This window comes from Hemiscyllium ocellatum, chromosome 23 (genome assembly GCF_020745735.1).
Source record: "Hemiscyllium ocellatum isolate sHemOce1 chromosome 23, sHemOce1.pat.X.cur, whole genome shotgun sequence".
NCBI lineage: Eukaryota > Metazoa > Chordata > Chondrichthyes > Orectolobiformes > Hemiscylliidae > Hemiscyllium > Hemiscyllium ocellatum.
This window is the reverse complement of record NC_083423.1, coordinates 50,671,857-50,687,619: the sequence shown is the minus strand read 5'-3', so window position 1 is coordinate 50,687,619 and position 15,763 is coordinate 50,671,857. Positions and strand designations below refer to the sequence as shown.

Sequence of the window (15,763 nt, the reverse complement as noted above, 5' to 3'; positions counted from 1 at the left end):
CCATGCCTCAGGTGAGGAGCAAGGGTGAGAAGGTGGGACCTTCATAATAACCTCAGCTGGTGCAGGAACCAATATTGGATCATCACAAATGTATGGAGGGTGGAAGATATTGAAAAGAATTGTATTAGAATTGTCAAATCTAGAGGCAATAAAGGCACAGGTGAGAGTCTCAACAGATGAATTGAGACTGGGATAAAGTTATGAAATTGGAAACAGATAGCCTGACTGATAATGTGTGTATGATCCTTCCATATCCGCCACAAATTCACCTGCACCTCCACACACATCATCTATTGCATCCGCTGCACCCGATGTGGCCTCCTCTATATTGGGGAGACGGGCCGCCTACTTGCAGAACGCTTCAGGGAACACCTCTGGGACGCCCGGACCAACCAACCCAACCATCCCGTGGCTCAACACTTTAACTCTCCCTCCCACTCCACCGAAGACATGCAGGTCCTTGGACTCCTCCATCGCCAGAACATAACAACATGACGGTTGGAGGAAAAGCGCCTCATCTTCCGCCTGGGAACCCTCCAACCACAAGGGATGAACTCAGATTTCTCCAGTTTCCTCATTTCCCTCCCCCCCCTTGTCTCAGTCAATTGTCTTGAACTCAGCACCGCCCTCCTAACCTGCAATCCTCTTCCTGACCTCTCCGCCCCCACCCCACTCCGGCCTATCACCCTCACCTTGACCTCCTTCCACCTATCACATCTCCATCGCCCCTCCCCCAAGTCTCTCCTCCCTACCTTTTATCTTAGCCTGCCTGGCACCCTCTCCTCATTCCTGATGAAGGGCTCTGGCCTGAAACGTCGAATTTCCTGTTCCTTGGATGCTGTCTGACCTGCTGTGCTTTAACCAGCAACACATTTTCAGTATGATTTTGGAAGCTCACTCTAGCATTTAGAAGGACACTAGGATTGCAAAGAGTCTGGCTCAGCATCGAGCAGAGTGGTGGAAGCTAGCAACTGAACTTTCTGACAGCAGCAGAAGACAATGGCTCGATTTTACCAATAGTTAGTTGAAAGAAATCTGCTCATTCAAACTGTTTGTATTGTAAAGCACTTGTAAAGCATTTCCTAACATCATCCCTGGATGGTCTAGCTCTGACTTTAATGTTCAGTCCCCTGATACTGCACTCATCTACCAAAAGAATTGGTTTCACCATATGTACCCTATGAAATTGCTTAATAATATTAAACACTTTAAATCAAGAACAAAGAACAAAGTAAATTTACAGCCCAGGAACAGGCCCTTCGGCCCTCCAAGCCTGAGCTGATCCAAATGTACCGTCTAAACCTGTTGGTCAATTCCAAAGCATCTGTATCCCGCTGCTCCCCACCTACTCATGTATTTATGCAGACGCATCTTAAATAAATCTACCGTGCCTGCCTCTACCACCTCTGCTGGCAATGGGTTCCAAACGCCCACCACCCTCTGTGTGAAGTATTTGCTGCGTGTGTCCACCTTAAACTTTCCACCTCTCACCTTGAAAGCGTGACCTCTCGTTATTGAATCCTTCACCCTGGGATAAAGCTTATCTCCATTCACCCTGTCTATACCCTTCATGATTTTATAAACCTCAATCAGGTCTCCCCTCAATGTCCTTTTTTCTAATGAAAATAAACCTAACCTACTCAAACTTTCTTCATAGCTAGCACCTTCCATACCAGGCAGCATCCTTGTAAACCTTCTCTGCACCCTCTCCAATGCGTCCACATCCTTTTGGTAATGTGGCAACCAGAACTGTACACAATATTCTAAATGCAGCCGATCCAATGTCTTATACAATGTTAACGTGACTTGCCAGCTCTTATACTCAATACCCCGTCCAATGAAGGCAAGCATACCATATGCCTTCTTGACCACTCTATCCACCTGTGCAGCAACCTTCAGGGTACAATGGACCTGCACTCCCAGATCTCTCTGCCCAGCAACTTTTCTCAAGGCTCTTCCGTTCATTGTATAATTCGCTCTAGAATTAGTCTTGCCGAAATGCATCACCTCACATTTGTATCAGTTCTTAATACTCTATACCCAAGGGAATGCAAACCTGATTTATATAACCTATCCTCAAACATTAAACTTTTTAGACCCAGTATCATTTTGCTGAATTTGTGTTGCACTCTATCAAAGGCTAATTTATCCTTCTTGAGACGCAGGTAAACAGAACTAAACCTAATTAGGTATAAATAGAGCTCTATATAACTGTGTCATTGCTAACATCTCCTTAAATTCCAGCCCCTTTGAAATAAAGATCAACTTTCCATCGGCCTTTTGAATTGCATTTTTGCATCTGTCCACTAAGTTTCAGTGATTAGCAACCTTGCATCTTTCTGCTCCTTCACAGTTCCTCACTTCTTACCAATTTGTAAGCGCTGTGATCTATCTTGCTGAAGTCCAAAATGACCCGAACCTTTTCTGCATTGATCTCCAACTGCCACACACACTCTCTCAGATTCTGCCCGCATTCATTTAATCTCTCGTTGTCTCCTTGCAACTTTCTGCACCCACCATTATACTTCCTGTGTTGCTTCACTTGGTTTCATCAGTAAACTTAAAAACATGGTTCTCTATTCCTTCATCTCTGTCATTTATAAATATAGTGAAAAGCTTCACCATAATTATTCAAAATGTTATTAAAGAATGCAATGCAGCACATGTTTAAATGTCACAGTGGGTGGACCATTAACCTGTTGGCAATTTAAAGATGATGCAGATCTTAGTGCTAATGTTGCCTTGTTGCATGCCAGAAGTGCATAGAAATTGAAGAACATTAGTCATGACATGAAATATGATCAGATGATGGAAATCAAATTAGACATCTACATTTGAGCAGTTCTGACAAGGTGATGAGACCTGAAATGTTAAGTTGTCTGTTCTTTCCAATGACTTGATTGTTACAATTCTTTCCTGGCCATCCTCCCATCACCCACCTTCCATTAACTAAAGTTCTTATAAAGTTTTGCAGCCCAAATTCTAACTTGCACCAAATCCTATTCCTAAAGAAGGGCTTATGCCCGAAACGTCGAATCTCCTTTTTCTTGGATGCTGCCTGACCTGCTGCGCTTTTCCAGCAAGACATTTTCAGCCAACTCCTATTCAGCCAGCACTCCTTCCCCCAATTCCACGCACACTGGTCTACATTACACCCCAGTCAGACAACGCCTCTATATTAAATCTTTCATTCTTCTGCTAAATTTCCAATCAGGCACTGTCCCTTGGATAACAATGTCTTCCTATTTCTGCAGCCTTTGTCAGCAATACAATTCTCGGTGAACACTCTCTCTTCCAAGTAAAAACCGAAAGATCAGCAGATGCTGGAAATCAGGAACAAAAACGGAAATTGCTGGAAGAGCTCAACAGGTCTGGCAGCACCTGTGGAGTGAAGTCAGAGCTAACGTTTCAGGTCTAGTTACACTTCCTAGGAGTTCTGAGGCTGATGCTGTCAGACCTGCTGAGTTTTTTCAGCAATTTCTGTTGGTGCTTCTGCACTTTTCCAACTCTGATTCTCCTTGCATCTCCCTCCTGCTCCCATCCCAGGCACAACCCTGGCCACTGCTACCTCTTCATAGCTATGTGACCAACTGACGAGGGCTCAAGTCTGGGTATCCTTTCCGGGAACCTGTTTGCCATGTTTCTCAGTCCTGCTGTCCTGATTATAATCTGGTAAAGGGTTTACATTCACTGATGGAAGAAACTTGTCACGAGGTCACATCTTCAATAGCAAAAAGTACCAGGTGAGTGTAGGTCAGATTGACTATTTCAGCTTTAGCCATCATGATAATGAGATTTGTCCTGAGCCAGGCAAATCTGATGATCCATAACACGTGCATACTCCCCAAGATAAAAACAACCTTTCAGAGATATTTTAGACATTTTCAGCTATAGCACAATACCTGCGAATTGTTTCTGACAAAGCATCATTATTTAACAAAGGGAGATCTTAATAAATGACATCCGAATGTGTATGGCAGCAGGACTATCAACACATAATCAAATCACTCAAACAAGCATTATAAGCGTCCTACAGTATTACCAGCATCTCAGAAACAGCCAGGAATATGCATTATGCAAGGTGGCAAACCAAATGCATTTGTATCCAAAACTCAGTCCAATTATTTTGACATAGAGTTTGGAATACTTGCTGTGGAAATCAATATCATAGAGTTCCATACACTCTTGTCTGGGAAGCAATTCACTTTCAAAACCAATCACTAACCATCAGAAATGACTTGGTGCAAGTCTACCACTGCACTATCTTTGGTAGAATAAGGGTCTGACTTTGACACCTGCCAAAGTAACTACATTGGGCACACTGGGCAGATTACCCAACCTGAATAAGAATGCAGACATTCTACTGGATTTACAAGTAGAGGGCATGAGTATTGAGGTGGAAGTTGGGCTTAATGTTGATTTGATGGATTTTGATCCAGCATCAATGAAGCCAATTTGAGGAAGAAACAAGCTAATGGTTCATGACTGAATGCATGATGGAACGTTATCATAAAAGGATGGCCTGACACATTACAGTGAGCGCCAGACACTCTCAATTGCATTTTGCCACACAGAGATAAACTAGGTATCTCGAGAGATATAACTTTAAAAGGGAAAAAGGTGTTTACACCTGAAACTTTTTACCAGCATAGAATGTCACAGTGACATCAGAGGTATAGGGGCGTAGAACGAACAAAATGCCTGAACTAGGATGCTGTGTATTGGCCAGGGATCAAGAATGATGTTGAGACGACAGTGAGGGTACGCAAGGCAAGTCAGAGCCACCAGCCACAGCAGCACACAGAAACATTATACCCTTATGAGATTCCATCAGTACCATGGTCCAAATTCATAACAGATTGATTCAGCAAACATGGTGAGCCACTTCCGCCCCCAGTGACACCACTCACCTGCACAACGACCACGCCGCATGCGTCTCTGCCTCCATGCCGAGCTCCATCACCACGCATAACCCCGCCCCCACGCTGATCTCCGTCCGCACGCCGAACTCCACCCCGCCCCGATTCCCGCCCCCACACCTAACCCCGTCCCCACTCCCAGCTCCAGCCCCACACCAGGCCCTAGCTCCCAGCCCTGCCGTGTCTTCACCATCCCTCCAGACCTCCCCCTCTCTGAGGATGAAAGATCAGTCCTCGGCAGAGGCCTCACCTTCATCCCTGTACGCTCTTGGATTAACGAGTTCAATACGTGGCGAGACATCGAACAATTCTTCTGCCGCCTTCGCCTCTGCGCCTACTTCTTCAACCAGGATTCTCCCTCACCCTCTGACGATCCCTTCTCCCACCTCCAATACACCCCATCCACCTTGACACCCTGTGCAGGCCTCTTACCTGCCCTCGATCTCTTCATAGCCAACTGCCACCGCGACATTAACCGCCTCAACCTCTCCACCCCTCTCACCCACTCCAACCTCTCACCCTCGGAACGTGCAGCCCTCCACTCCCTCCGTTCCAACCCCAACCTCACTATCAAACTGGCAGACAAGGGAAGCGCGGTAGTAGTTTGGCGCACTGACCTTTACATGCTGAGGCTAAACACCAGCTCGCAGACACCTCCTCCTACTGCCCCCTTGACTATGACCCCACCTCCCACCACCAAACCATCATCTTCCAGACCATCCATAACCTCATCACCTCAGGGGATCTCCCATCCACCGCCTCCAATCTCATAGTCCCACAACACCGCACCGCCCGTTTCTACCTCCTGCCCAAAATCCACAAACCTGACTGCCCCGGCCGACCCATTGACTCAGCCTGCTCATGCCCCACCGAACTCATCTCTGCATACCTCGACACGGTCCTGTCGCCCTTAGTCCAAAAACTCCCCACCTACATTCGGGACACCACCCACGCCCTCCACTTCCTCCATGATTTTCGCTTCCCCAGTTCCCAACGCCTTATCTTCACCATAGACATCCAGTCCCTGTACACCTCCATCCCCCATCACAAAGGACTCAAAGCCCTCCGCTTCTTCCTTTTCCGCCGTACCAACCAGTACCCTTCCACTGACACCCTCCTTCGACTGACTGAACTGGTCCTCACTCTGAACAACTTCTCTTTCCAATCCTCCCACTTCCTCTAAACTAAAGGAGTTGCCATGGGCTCCCGCATGGGCCCCAGCTATGCCTGCCTCTTCGTAGAATATGTGGAACAGTCCATCTTCTGCAGCTACACTGGCACCACCCCCCACCTTTTCCTCCGTTACATCGATGACTGTATCGGCGCTATCTCATGCTCCCACGAGGAGGTTGAACTGTTCATCCACTTTACCAACACCTTCCACCCCGACCTCAAATTTACCTGGACTGTCTCAGACTCCTCCCTCCCCTTCCTAGACCTCTCCATTTCTATCTCGGGTGACCCAATCAACACGGACATTTACTATAAACCAACTGACTCCCACAGCTACCTGGACTACACCTCCTCCCACCCTGCCCCCTGGAAAAATGCCATCCCATATTCCCAATTCCTTCGTCTCCGCCACATCTGCTCCTAGGAGGACCAGTTCCAACACCGAACAACCCTGATGGCCTCCTTCTTCAAAGACCACAATTTCCCCCCAGACATGATTGACGATGCTCTCCACCACATCTCCTCCACTTCCCGCTCCTCCGCCCTTGAGCCCTGCCCCTCCAATCGCCACCAGGATAGAACCCCACTGGTCCTCACCTACCACCCCACCAACCTCCAAATACATCGTATCATCCCTCGTCATTTCCGCCACCTCCAAACAGACCCCACCACCAAGGATATATTTCCTTCCCCTCCCCTATCAGCATTCCAGAAAGACCACTCCCTCCACGACTCCCTCGTCAGGTCCACACCCCCCACCAACCCAACCTCCACTGCCGGCACCTTCCCCTGCAACCGCAAGAAATGCAAAACTTGCGCCCACGCTTCCCCCCTAACTTCCCTCCAAGGCCCCAAGGGATCCTTCCATATCTGTCACAAATTCATCTGCACCTCCACACACATCATTTACTGCATCCGCTGCACCCGATGTGGCCTCCTCTATATTGGGGAGACAGGCCGCATACTTGCGGAACGTTTCAAAGAACACCTCTGGGATACCCGGACCAACCAACCCAACCACCCCTTGGCTCAACACTTTAACTCCCCTTCCCACTCCACCAAGGACATGCAGGTCCTTGGACACCTCCATCACCAGACCATAGCAACATGACGCCTGGAGGAAGAGCGTCTCATCTTCCGCCTAGGAACCCTCCAACCACAAGGGATGAACTCAGATTTCTCCAGTTTCCTCATTTACCCTCCCCCCACCTTGTCTCAGTCCCAACCCTCGAACTCAGCACCACCTTCCTAACCTGCAATCTTCTTCCTGACCTCTCCGCCCCCATCCCCACTCCGGCCTATCACCCTCACCTTACCACCCTCACCTTAACCTCCTTCCACTTATCGCATTTCCAACGCCCCTCCCTCAAGTCCCTCCTCCCTACCTTTTATTTTAGCCTGCTTGGCACACTTTCCTCATTTCCTGAAGAAGGGCTCATGCCTGAAATGTCGATTCTCCTGTTCCTTAGATGCTGCCTGACCTGCTGCGCTTTTCCAGCAACACATTTTCAGCTCTGATCTCCAGCATCTGCAGTCCTCACTTTCTCCTAGAAGTACTTAGTAATACACTAAGAATGAAAATTCCACATGCAAGAGGTACTTGCAAAACAATTTCCACAACACAAGAGTTATAAAATCTGATATATCAAATAAAGTTCTAGAAATTAAGTCAGGTCCATCGTTTCAACCCATATGAAGTTCAAATCTGGTGGTGGAAGTGGGTACTGCAGATGCTGGAGATTAGAGTCAAGATTAGAGTGGTGCTGGAAAAGCACAGCAGGTCAGTCAGCATCCGAGGAGCGGGAAAATCAACATTTTGGGCAAAAGCCCTTCATCAGGAAACCCTTGGCACAGTTCCTGATGAAGGGCTTTTGCCTGAAACGTCGATTTTCCTGCTCCTCAGATGCTGCCTGACCAGCTGTGCTTTTCCAGCACCACTTTAATCTTGACTCTGAAGTACAAATCTGGCCTGGGCTTCACTGTTGCTCCTTTATCTGAGCACTATATTCATGTAACTCCATTGCATTCCTGTGTGAGATACTTTAAGGCTTATCCTTCCTTCATATTGATCTGCAACCCCTCTGTTCCTCTGTGTGTCAGAATCTGTCTTATTTCATCTCCAGCCAATATACCATTCATGTTATCTGCCAAGTGTCTTCTCTTTCTCCTATTTATCTGTTAACATCTGCACCTTCTTGTTCTTGTTGCATCCCCACAGGATTATCATGAAGACACTTTACCATTCACATTTTCCAAGTGCTTAAAACCTTTGGGACATTTTTCTTCTTTCTCACAATTTACAGCTTTCATCTAGGTCAGCTTCGGCTCAGTGCCGGTCACCAATGAGCCAGAGTTTCATGAGTTTGAATTCAAATCCGTTTCCATGGACTAGAACCCTGCACACTTGGGCAGTACTCAGAGAGTGCTGCACTATGTACCACTTTTCTAAAGTGACATCAAACCAGGGCAGCTTTGTGGCTCAGTGGTCAGTGCTGCTGCCTCACAATGCCAGGGACTCAGGTTCAATTCCAGCCTTGGGCAATTGCGTGGGTTTACTCTGGCTGCTCTGGTGTTCTCCCATGGTCCAACGGTGTGCACATTAGGTTGATTGGCCATGCTAAGTTGCCCATAGTGTCCTGCAATGTGCAGGCCAGGTGGGCCAGCCATAAGAAATGCAGGGTTACAGGGAAAGTTTGGGGGGTGGGTCTAAGTGGGATGCTGCTCGGAGGATTGGGGTTGTTTTGATGGGCTGAATGGTCTGCTTCCACTGTAGGGATGCTATGATTCTATTGGAGGAATAGGGTGAAGACCAGAGATGATGGATAATCACTCTTATTCAATTTGACACAGCAGGTTAGACACTGATACGGTGTGTAAGTTACAGGAAGGTGATGGCTACACGCAGAGAGACACTGGGTAGGGTAACTCTGGTATCACCTTGTCAAGGAGACACAGGGGCTTCTGCTGCAGAAGACCATGTTGGATGTAAGCTGCTTTGGAATGACGAGGTGAGTAATCATGCAAATAAATGCAAGACTCTGTCTAATTTATTTTCTTAAAGCAAATATAGTGCCATGCTAGAATCCTAAAATTATACAGTACAGAAGAGGATCTTCAACCCATCAAGTTTGCTCTGCCAAAAAAATTCTTCCTGCTTTGTTCAACCTTAGCGATGTCTTGCCTTGATCCACCACCATAGTTAAAGATGAATATATATACATAAATAATGCCATTAATGGATAGCTTTGAATACCCATCTATGTGACAAGCCATGAGGTGCAAATACATGTGCACACAGACACACTGCAACTGCTTTGCTATTGCTTTGATTATTTTCCTGGAAGAATACTTACCCGACATAGGAGGCTGTCAAACCTGCTACTGGTGTCTTCTGACAGCCCATTGTAAAATATAAGACAAGAAGCATCCATGAAGCAACAGCTGTCCCAATGCAGAACTTCGCCGCTCCAATCACATTTAACTTGAATCTCTTCATCACCAGCCCACCGCAGAAAATTCCAATCGCCATGGGAGGAATATTGACAAGCCCTGGACAAAGATGCTCAAAGTTAGCACCTTATTATTCCAATCAGCAGACTTTCTTTCACACAGTTGTGCTTTCGCTTACCTTGAGGTTTGGTTTCGTATGGCCTGATCCCCTGCCCAGCGTCAGTAATTAAGATGTTCAGATGGGATAGCAGATAGCAACTGGGGGAGTGGGGGGGAGGGGGAGGTTTACTAGTGTTTTTTAATGCTCTAGCTTGCTGATCATTTTCCACCAAGTGAAGTAATTGGAGGGGTTAATGAGTACAGAAGCTAATAGCCACTGATTGTCTCATCTGGGATGGCAGCACGCTAATGATCCTTTACATATTGTATGCCATTTGCTTAATTATAACTATCCATGAGTTTCTGTTGATAATTTCTGTGTTGTGAACATTAAGACCCGAATTGATCTGCCACCTGCATTATTCCTTTGAGCTCCTTTTTGTTGAGATGCCCACTTCAACAGAAATTTTCTGTTTACTCATCCAGTAGTTGCGTTCCCACTACTTTTCGGACCACAGTCTTTACAGCCCTGGCATACTGTTAGAATCTTTGTCCACTTGATACTCAATCACTCAAGGTTTATGGCATTTCTCACAACACCATATGTCAATATCTATGGAACTCTTTTTCAATGAGAGCTGTGCAGGGGTTTGGGGGCGACAAGTCACTGAATATATTTTTTAAAAAGGGTATAGATATATTTCTAAAGGCTAAAGTTGCCAAGTTGTATTGGCTTCTGTTTTCTTCACATACTCTTTGGTTTTGAATGTGTTGAGTCTAACCTTTGAGAACGATCTATCTATGGTCTCTGCATTATCAGTGAGTGGAGACGCTGTAAAGGCCACAGGACCTCTACAATGGGGAAGCAGACCTCTCGGCCCATTGACCCTCTGAAGAGCATCCCACCCAACCCTACACCTGTAACCCTGCATCGACAAAGACCAATCCACTTAGCCTGCACCTCCTTGGACAATTTAGCATAGCCTATCCACCTAACCTGCACATCTTATACCGTGGAAGAAAACCCACACAGACATGAGGAGAATGCACAAACTCCACTCAGACAACTGCCCAAGGGTGGAATTGAACTGGGTCTCTGGTGCTGTGAGGCAGCAGTGCCAACCACTGAGCCATCATGCTGCCCTCAATTCCTGATCTGTGAGGGTAATATCAAGACTGAGAGAGCATTCTTATCTATCAGATTGTTCCAAATACACCAACAATTTAAAACCAGGCCCAATCCCTATTCCCAGATAGGAGTTTACCAAAGAATGTTTTTTCCCATAACTCCAAAAAAACGTGCTGCACTCAATAATGTTTCCATGCCTGAGGAAATGGTGGATGCAGGTACAATTACAACATTTAAAAGACATTTGGATGGTTAATGAAAGGTTTGGAGGGATATGGGCCAGGAGCAGGCAGGTGGGACGAGATGTGTTTGGGATTATGTTCAACATGGACTGGTTGGACTGAAGGGTTTGTTTCTGTGCTGTATGACTCTATGTCATAAAGGTTCACTTGACTGTACAGGTACAACATAGTCTTGCATGTTTGACCAAATATTCAATATTGGAGGACAACCTTTTATTAATTGCTGAACAAATTGATGTAGAATCTATGTAGTTTGGGGTAAATTTGAATGATAGCAATGGCAATTTTTTTTAAAATCTCTGATTGTACTGTTGTGAGTCATACCCCATAGTTTGATGTGGCAGTTTAATAATGGATATGAATAAGGCTTTACTCATCAATGGACAAGTGCTATGATATCGAGAGTCTGCACTCCTCCCATGAGGGTTTTGCATAACTGAGGAGCAGATTGGCAAGCAGGCGGGGGTGATCACAGTTAGTTACAGTTCAATGGTAGCATTTCAGCATAGCAACACTCTCGGAATCAGGAAGTTGTAGGTTCGAAGACCACTCCAGCTGATGATCTAAATGATGCGTTAATTCCACGTGAGTGGTAATCTAGAAACACAGGAGATGTGATGGGGACAAGGAGTCAAATCTCACCACAGTATTTGGTGGGATTTAGAGTAATTAATTAAAGGATCTGAAAGGGTTTGTCTCAGTGATGGTGGGCATACAACCATCAGCCAACCCCAAATGCTTCATAATGCCCTTTCGGGAGGGAAAGCAGCCAGCCTTATGCAGTCTGATTTACACATGACTCCAGACCCACAGCAGTGTGGTTGACTCTTAACTGCCCTCTGAAATGGCCTAGCAAGCCTTCAGTTCAAAGCCAGTTCGGGCTGGACAAGAAATGCTGGCATTGCCATCAAAGAATTAAGAAAATAATCTATCAGAGGTGCCAGTTGTTGAATGATGTGTCAAACTGAGGTCTTATTAGCTACCTGAAGAAAATTTGAAGAAGCTCAAAGTGTTGTTTTCCAGAAGAACAGGCATCTCCTTGGTACCTGGGACCGCATTTATTTCTCAATCAACATCATGAAACCAAATTATTCATTACATTTATGGGGTCTGGCTGTCCAAATGATACCATGTTCTCAATGTTGTCAAATGCACTTCGTTGACTGTAAAGCCCTATGAGACATCATGAGGAGAAGGACTGTAAAATACATTTTCTTTCTCTCTATTCACGCTGACATCTTGTTTTCGGCCCATTAAATTCTCAAGTGGTACTATCACAAAATAATTCCCACACAACTTGTGCCCAAGTCCTGATCCAATTGCAGGGGGTGGATTTTCACTTGGGCAGGAAGCAGCTAAAAAAAAAGATGTGCTTGTGAGAATTGCAGACCAGAAACAGGAGTTGCCTGGTTCCTGCACACTGCTGAAGTAAATTCTGGAGGATTTTGCTAGATTCAAAGAGACGCCAGGAACAGGAGTCAAGCCCTCAGGCCTGCTCATCCAATCCAAATAGCACCTTCCTCCCTGGCTGATGCTCAAGGATGTAATGACTTGGTCTTAGCAGGCTCTCAAAAGATCAACTTTTTGTTTGAAATGAATATTTCTTTAATTGACATCATCATGCCATCAATTATGCCCAGGAGTGTGGTGGAGGAAGTTCAATTCAAAAGGGAATTAGACAACCATTCATAAAGAATAATGGGCTGGGCTACTGGAACAAGAGAACAGAATGCCACTCAGTGAATTGATCATTCAGAGAGCTGCTACCAGACATGATGGGCTGAATGGCCTTCTTCTATGCTGTTACAGTTCCGTATATATCAATCAAAACAAAATACAAACCCAGTAAAAGATTGGCTCTTGATGTTGTCTGGCCATATTGTTGCTCCATAAACTTGGGTTTGAATGTTAATGTTCCGATCATGTTGTTCATTAGTAAGGTGCCTTGCATTAGAAGCAATACATAAATTGGGTTGCAACACAGGCGTTTCACAGATGGCAAGAAACCTGGAAGACCAAAAACATGTTTCACATTTTAGTATGAAAACTGTGGTTATTTTTTTGCTTTGCAAGTGCCATACAAACAAGGCATTTCTTCCTTTGGAGAAGAAGTGAATAATGGAAACTAACAGGTAAAACAATTCAGTGATAACTTTAAATGGCATGCAGTAAGACAGAGAATACTACCACTTTAACTGGAAAGGGAGTTTGTCTTTTGTATTGCACTATTCTAATCTGTGTTCCTATGCAAGGAAAAAAAATCCTTTTGTTTTTTGAAGTAAGTCTCGAAGACCATAAGACATAGAAGCAGAAGTCGACTATTCAGCCCAACAGATTGTTTTCTGCCAGTCAACTAGAACTTGGCTGAGCTGATCATCCTCAGAGAGTCATTGAGAACTACAGCATGCAAAAGGGCCTTTTGACCGATTGAGTCAAAGTTTGTTAAAAAGAACAATCTAAATATTTTAATCTCATTTTCCAGCACATAGCCTATAATCTTGTATGCCTCGGCATCACAAGGAAGCATCTAAAGACTTCTTAAACATACTGAGGATTGAGGGCTTCTGCCTATGTCATCCTTCCAGGCTGTGAGTTCCAGATTCCCACCTTTCTCTGGGCAAAACAAAATTCTCACATCTGCTCTAAATCTGAAGGACCTTATACTAAATCTATGCCCCTGGTCAATGATCCTGCTATCAAAGGGAAAAGTTTCTTCTGTCTATCCTATCTATGTCCCTTGAAAGTTTTTACATCTCACTGATATCCTCCTTCAGTCTCCTCTGTGCCAAGCGAGAAACAACTCCAGTCTGTCTAATCTCTCTTCATAATGAAAACACTCCAGTCCAGGCAACATCCTGGTAAATCTTTGCACCCTCTCCAGTGCTCTCATGTCTCTCTTGGAATGCAGAACACAATACTAGCCAATGTTATACCATTGTCTGCCTTCTCTTAAACTCTATGTCTTGGCTAATAAAGGCAAGTATTCCATATGCCTCCTTAACCACTGTATCCAGCTGTTCAGCTACCATAAGGAACCAGTGGACATCCACACCAAAGTCTCTCTGATCCCAAATGCTTCCCAATCCTACTGTTCATGATATGTTCTCTTGCCTTGTCTGTCATGTCCATGTGCATTATTTCATATGTATTCAGATCTTATTTGTTTCAATAAAGTCACCTCTCATTCTTCTAAACTTCAGTGAGTACTGGCCCAATCTACTCAACCTCTCCTGATAAGAAAATATTTCTGTACCTGGAATCACACTTGTGAACCTTTTCTGGTTTGCTTCCAATGGCGGTATTTCTTTTATATATATATTTCATCTTTCTAAGCAGAGAATATTGTCTATAATGTATTAAAGTAAAATTTGTTGGCAACACACATTGCTTGCAATGTTGTGTATTGATCTACATTTAAGCTGTCACACTTTAGGAAGCATGTTTTAACATACTATTTGCTTCAACATAGGTGGTTGGGAGGGAAAAAGGGAAAGCATCCAGAAGGCATCTTGTAAGATCTTTCGAAACATAATCGCTGATATTATTCTGGAGAATGCAACAACAGTGTTTGACTTCAACGGTGGGATTGAATGTTACAATGTTAGAACAATTCACCAGCACATCTCGTCAAAAATAGACATCAGCTGCATAAGATCTGAACCAGCCTTTAATCTTGCTGTTTTATTCCACGAATAATCTGCAACTTGCCTTTTGCCAGTGCGGAAAACGTGGATGACTGTTGAGATGGATGGTCAGACATTCTATGGTCTCCTTCTCCAGACCATTCAGGGGACCTGTTGTGTTTTGTCTTCCCTTCTCCCTCTCTCGGCATGCTTTTTGGAAAGAAGCATATTGGTATTGCAGCAAGAATGGATAGCATCCCAGCTATTAAAAAGCCAAGCCACCAGGCACCAACCCATCGACTATCCTTTGGTGTAATTGTCAGGCTGTCTGGGAGAAAAAGGATGCACATTCATGATGAATGTCTGCAGTCACACAAAGCAGTAATGCTCCTTTCTTGTTGAGGTGCCAACTTCAATGAAAGAGGGAACATTTTTCAATGTGAGTTGCCTCCCACACACATTGCTGTCCCCCACCATGCTAGGGAGGTTTGAATAAAAAACAAGCGTTTTTATTTCTGAATGCCAGCAAGTATTAAAATCTGGCAGGTCATTGAATTATTATCCACATCCCTGGAGTGATGTCAAATTGCATTTATGATTTTGGTTTAGCTTCATCTTGTTTGAGCATTTTATCAATACCTGGCATTTGAACATGAGCATTACACTAACATTAATAGAATCACTTGATGTCCTTGTATCATTTTACTTTGTCTGACAGCAGCATCAAGCACTCACTGTGGCACTGTTAAACACATTAATTTGACTACACATTTACATTTCTATAGATAGCTCTATACATGCAGATGCAGCCTGCAGTATGATGTTTCTATTTGGAAGAAGGTACATACTTGAAGCTTATTTCAATCATTGCTAAAAGAAATCAGGCTGCAAGCTACAACTTCATTATTGGCAGTGCCCTTTAGTAACACAGTGCAATGCAAGTAATATTCCTAGCAGACTTCCACATACAAATAAAGGGGATGTTGTGAGTTAATAGCGGTGTGCATTTCATTATCTCCATTTGGTTATTTTTCAGCTTTTTATTGTGCCTGATTGTTGGCTTGCAGGGTGAATGCTTAGCTTTTTCTTTAATGCTTGAGCAGAGAGAACCTTGGAGTTGAGATGAAT

The 15,763-nt window shown here is 44.7% G+C and overlaps 1 protein-coding gene across 1 annotated transcript in view; it reads right to left on the bottom strand.

Moving 5' to 3' along the window:
• The window catches only part of LOC132826821 (solute carrier organic anion transporter family member 1C1-like), a 54,495-nt gene that overhangs the window by 16,721 nt on the left and 22,011 nt on the right, over positions 1-15,763 (bottom strand). The window contains exons 7-9 of the mRNA XM_060843070.1: positions 14,721-14,963; positions 12,855-13,019; positions 9,446-9,641 (exon numbers count right to left, since the gene is read on the bottom strand). Coding sequence (XP_060699053.1) covers positions 9,446-9,641; positions 12,855-13,019; positions 14,721-14,963 — 604 coding nt within the window. The remainder of the gene's footprint in view (positions 1-9,445; positions 9,642-12,854; positions 13,020-14,720; positions 14,964-15,763) is intronic.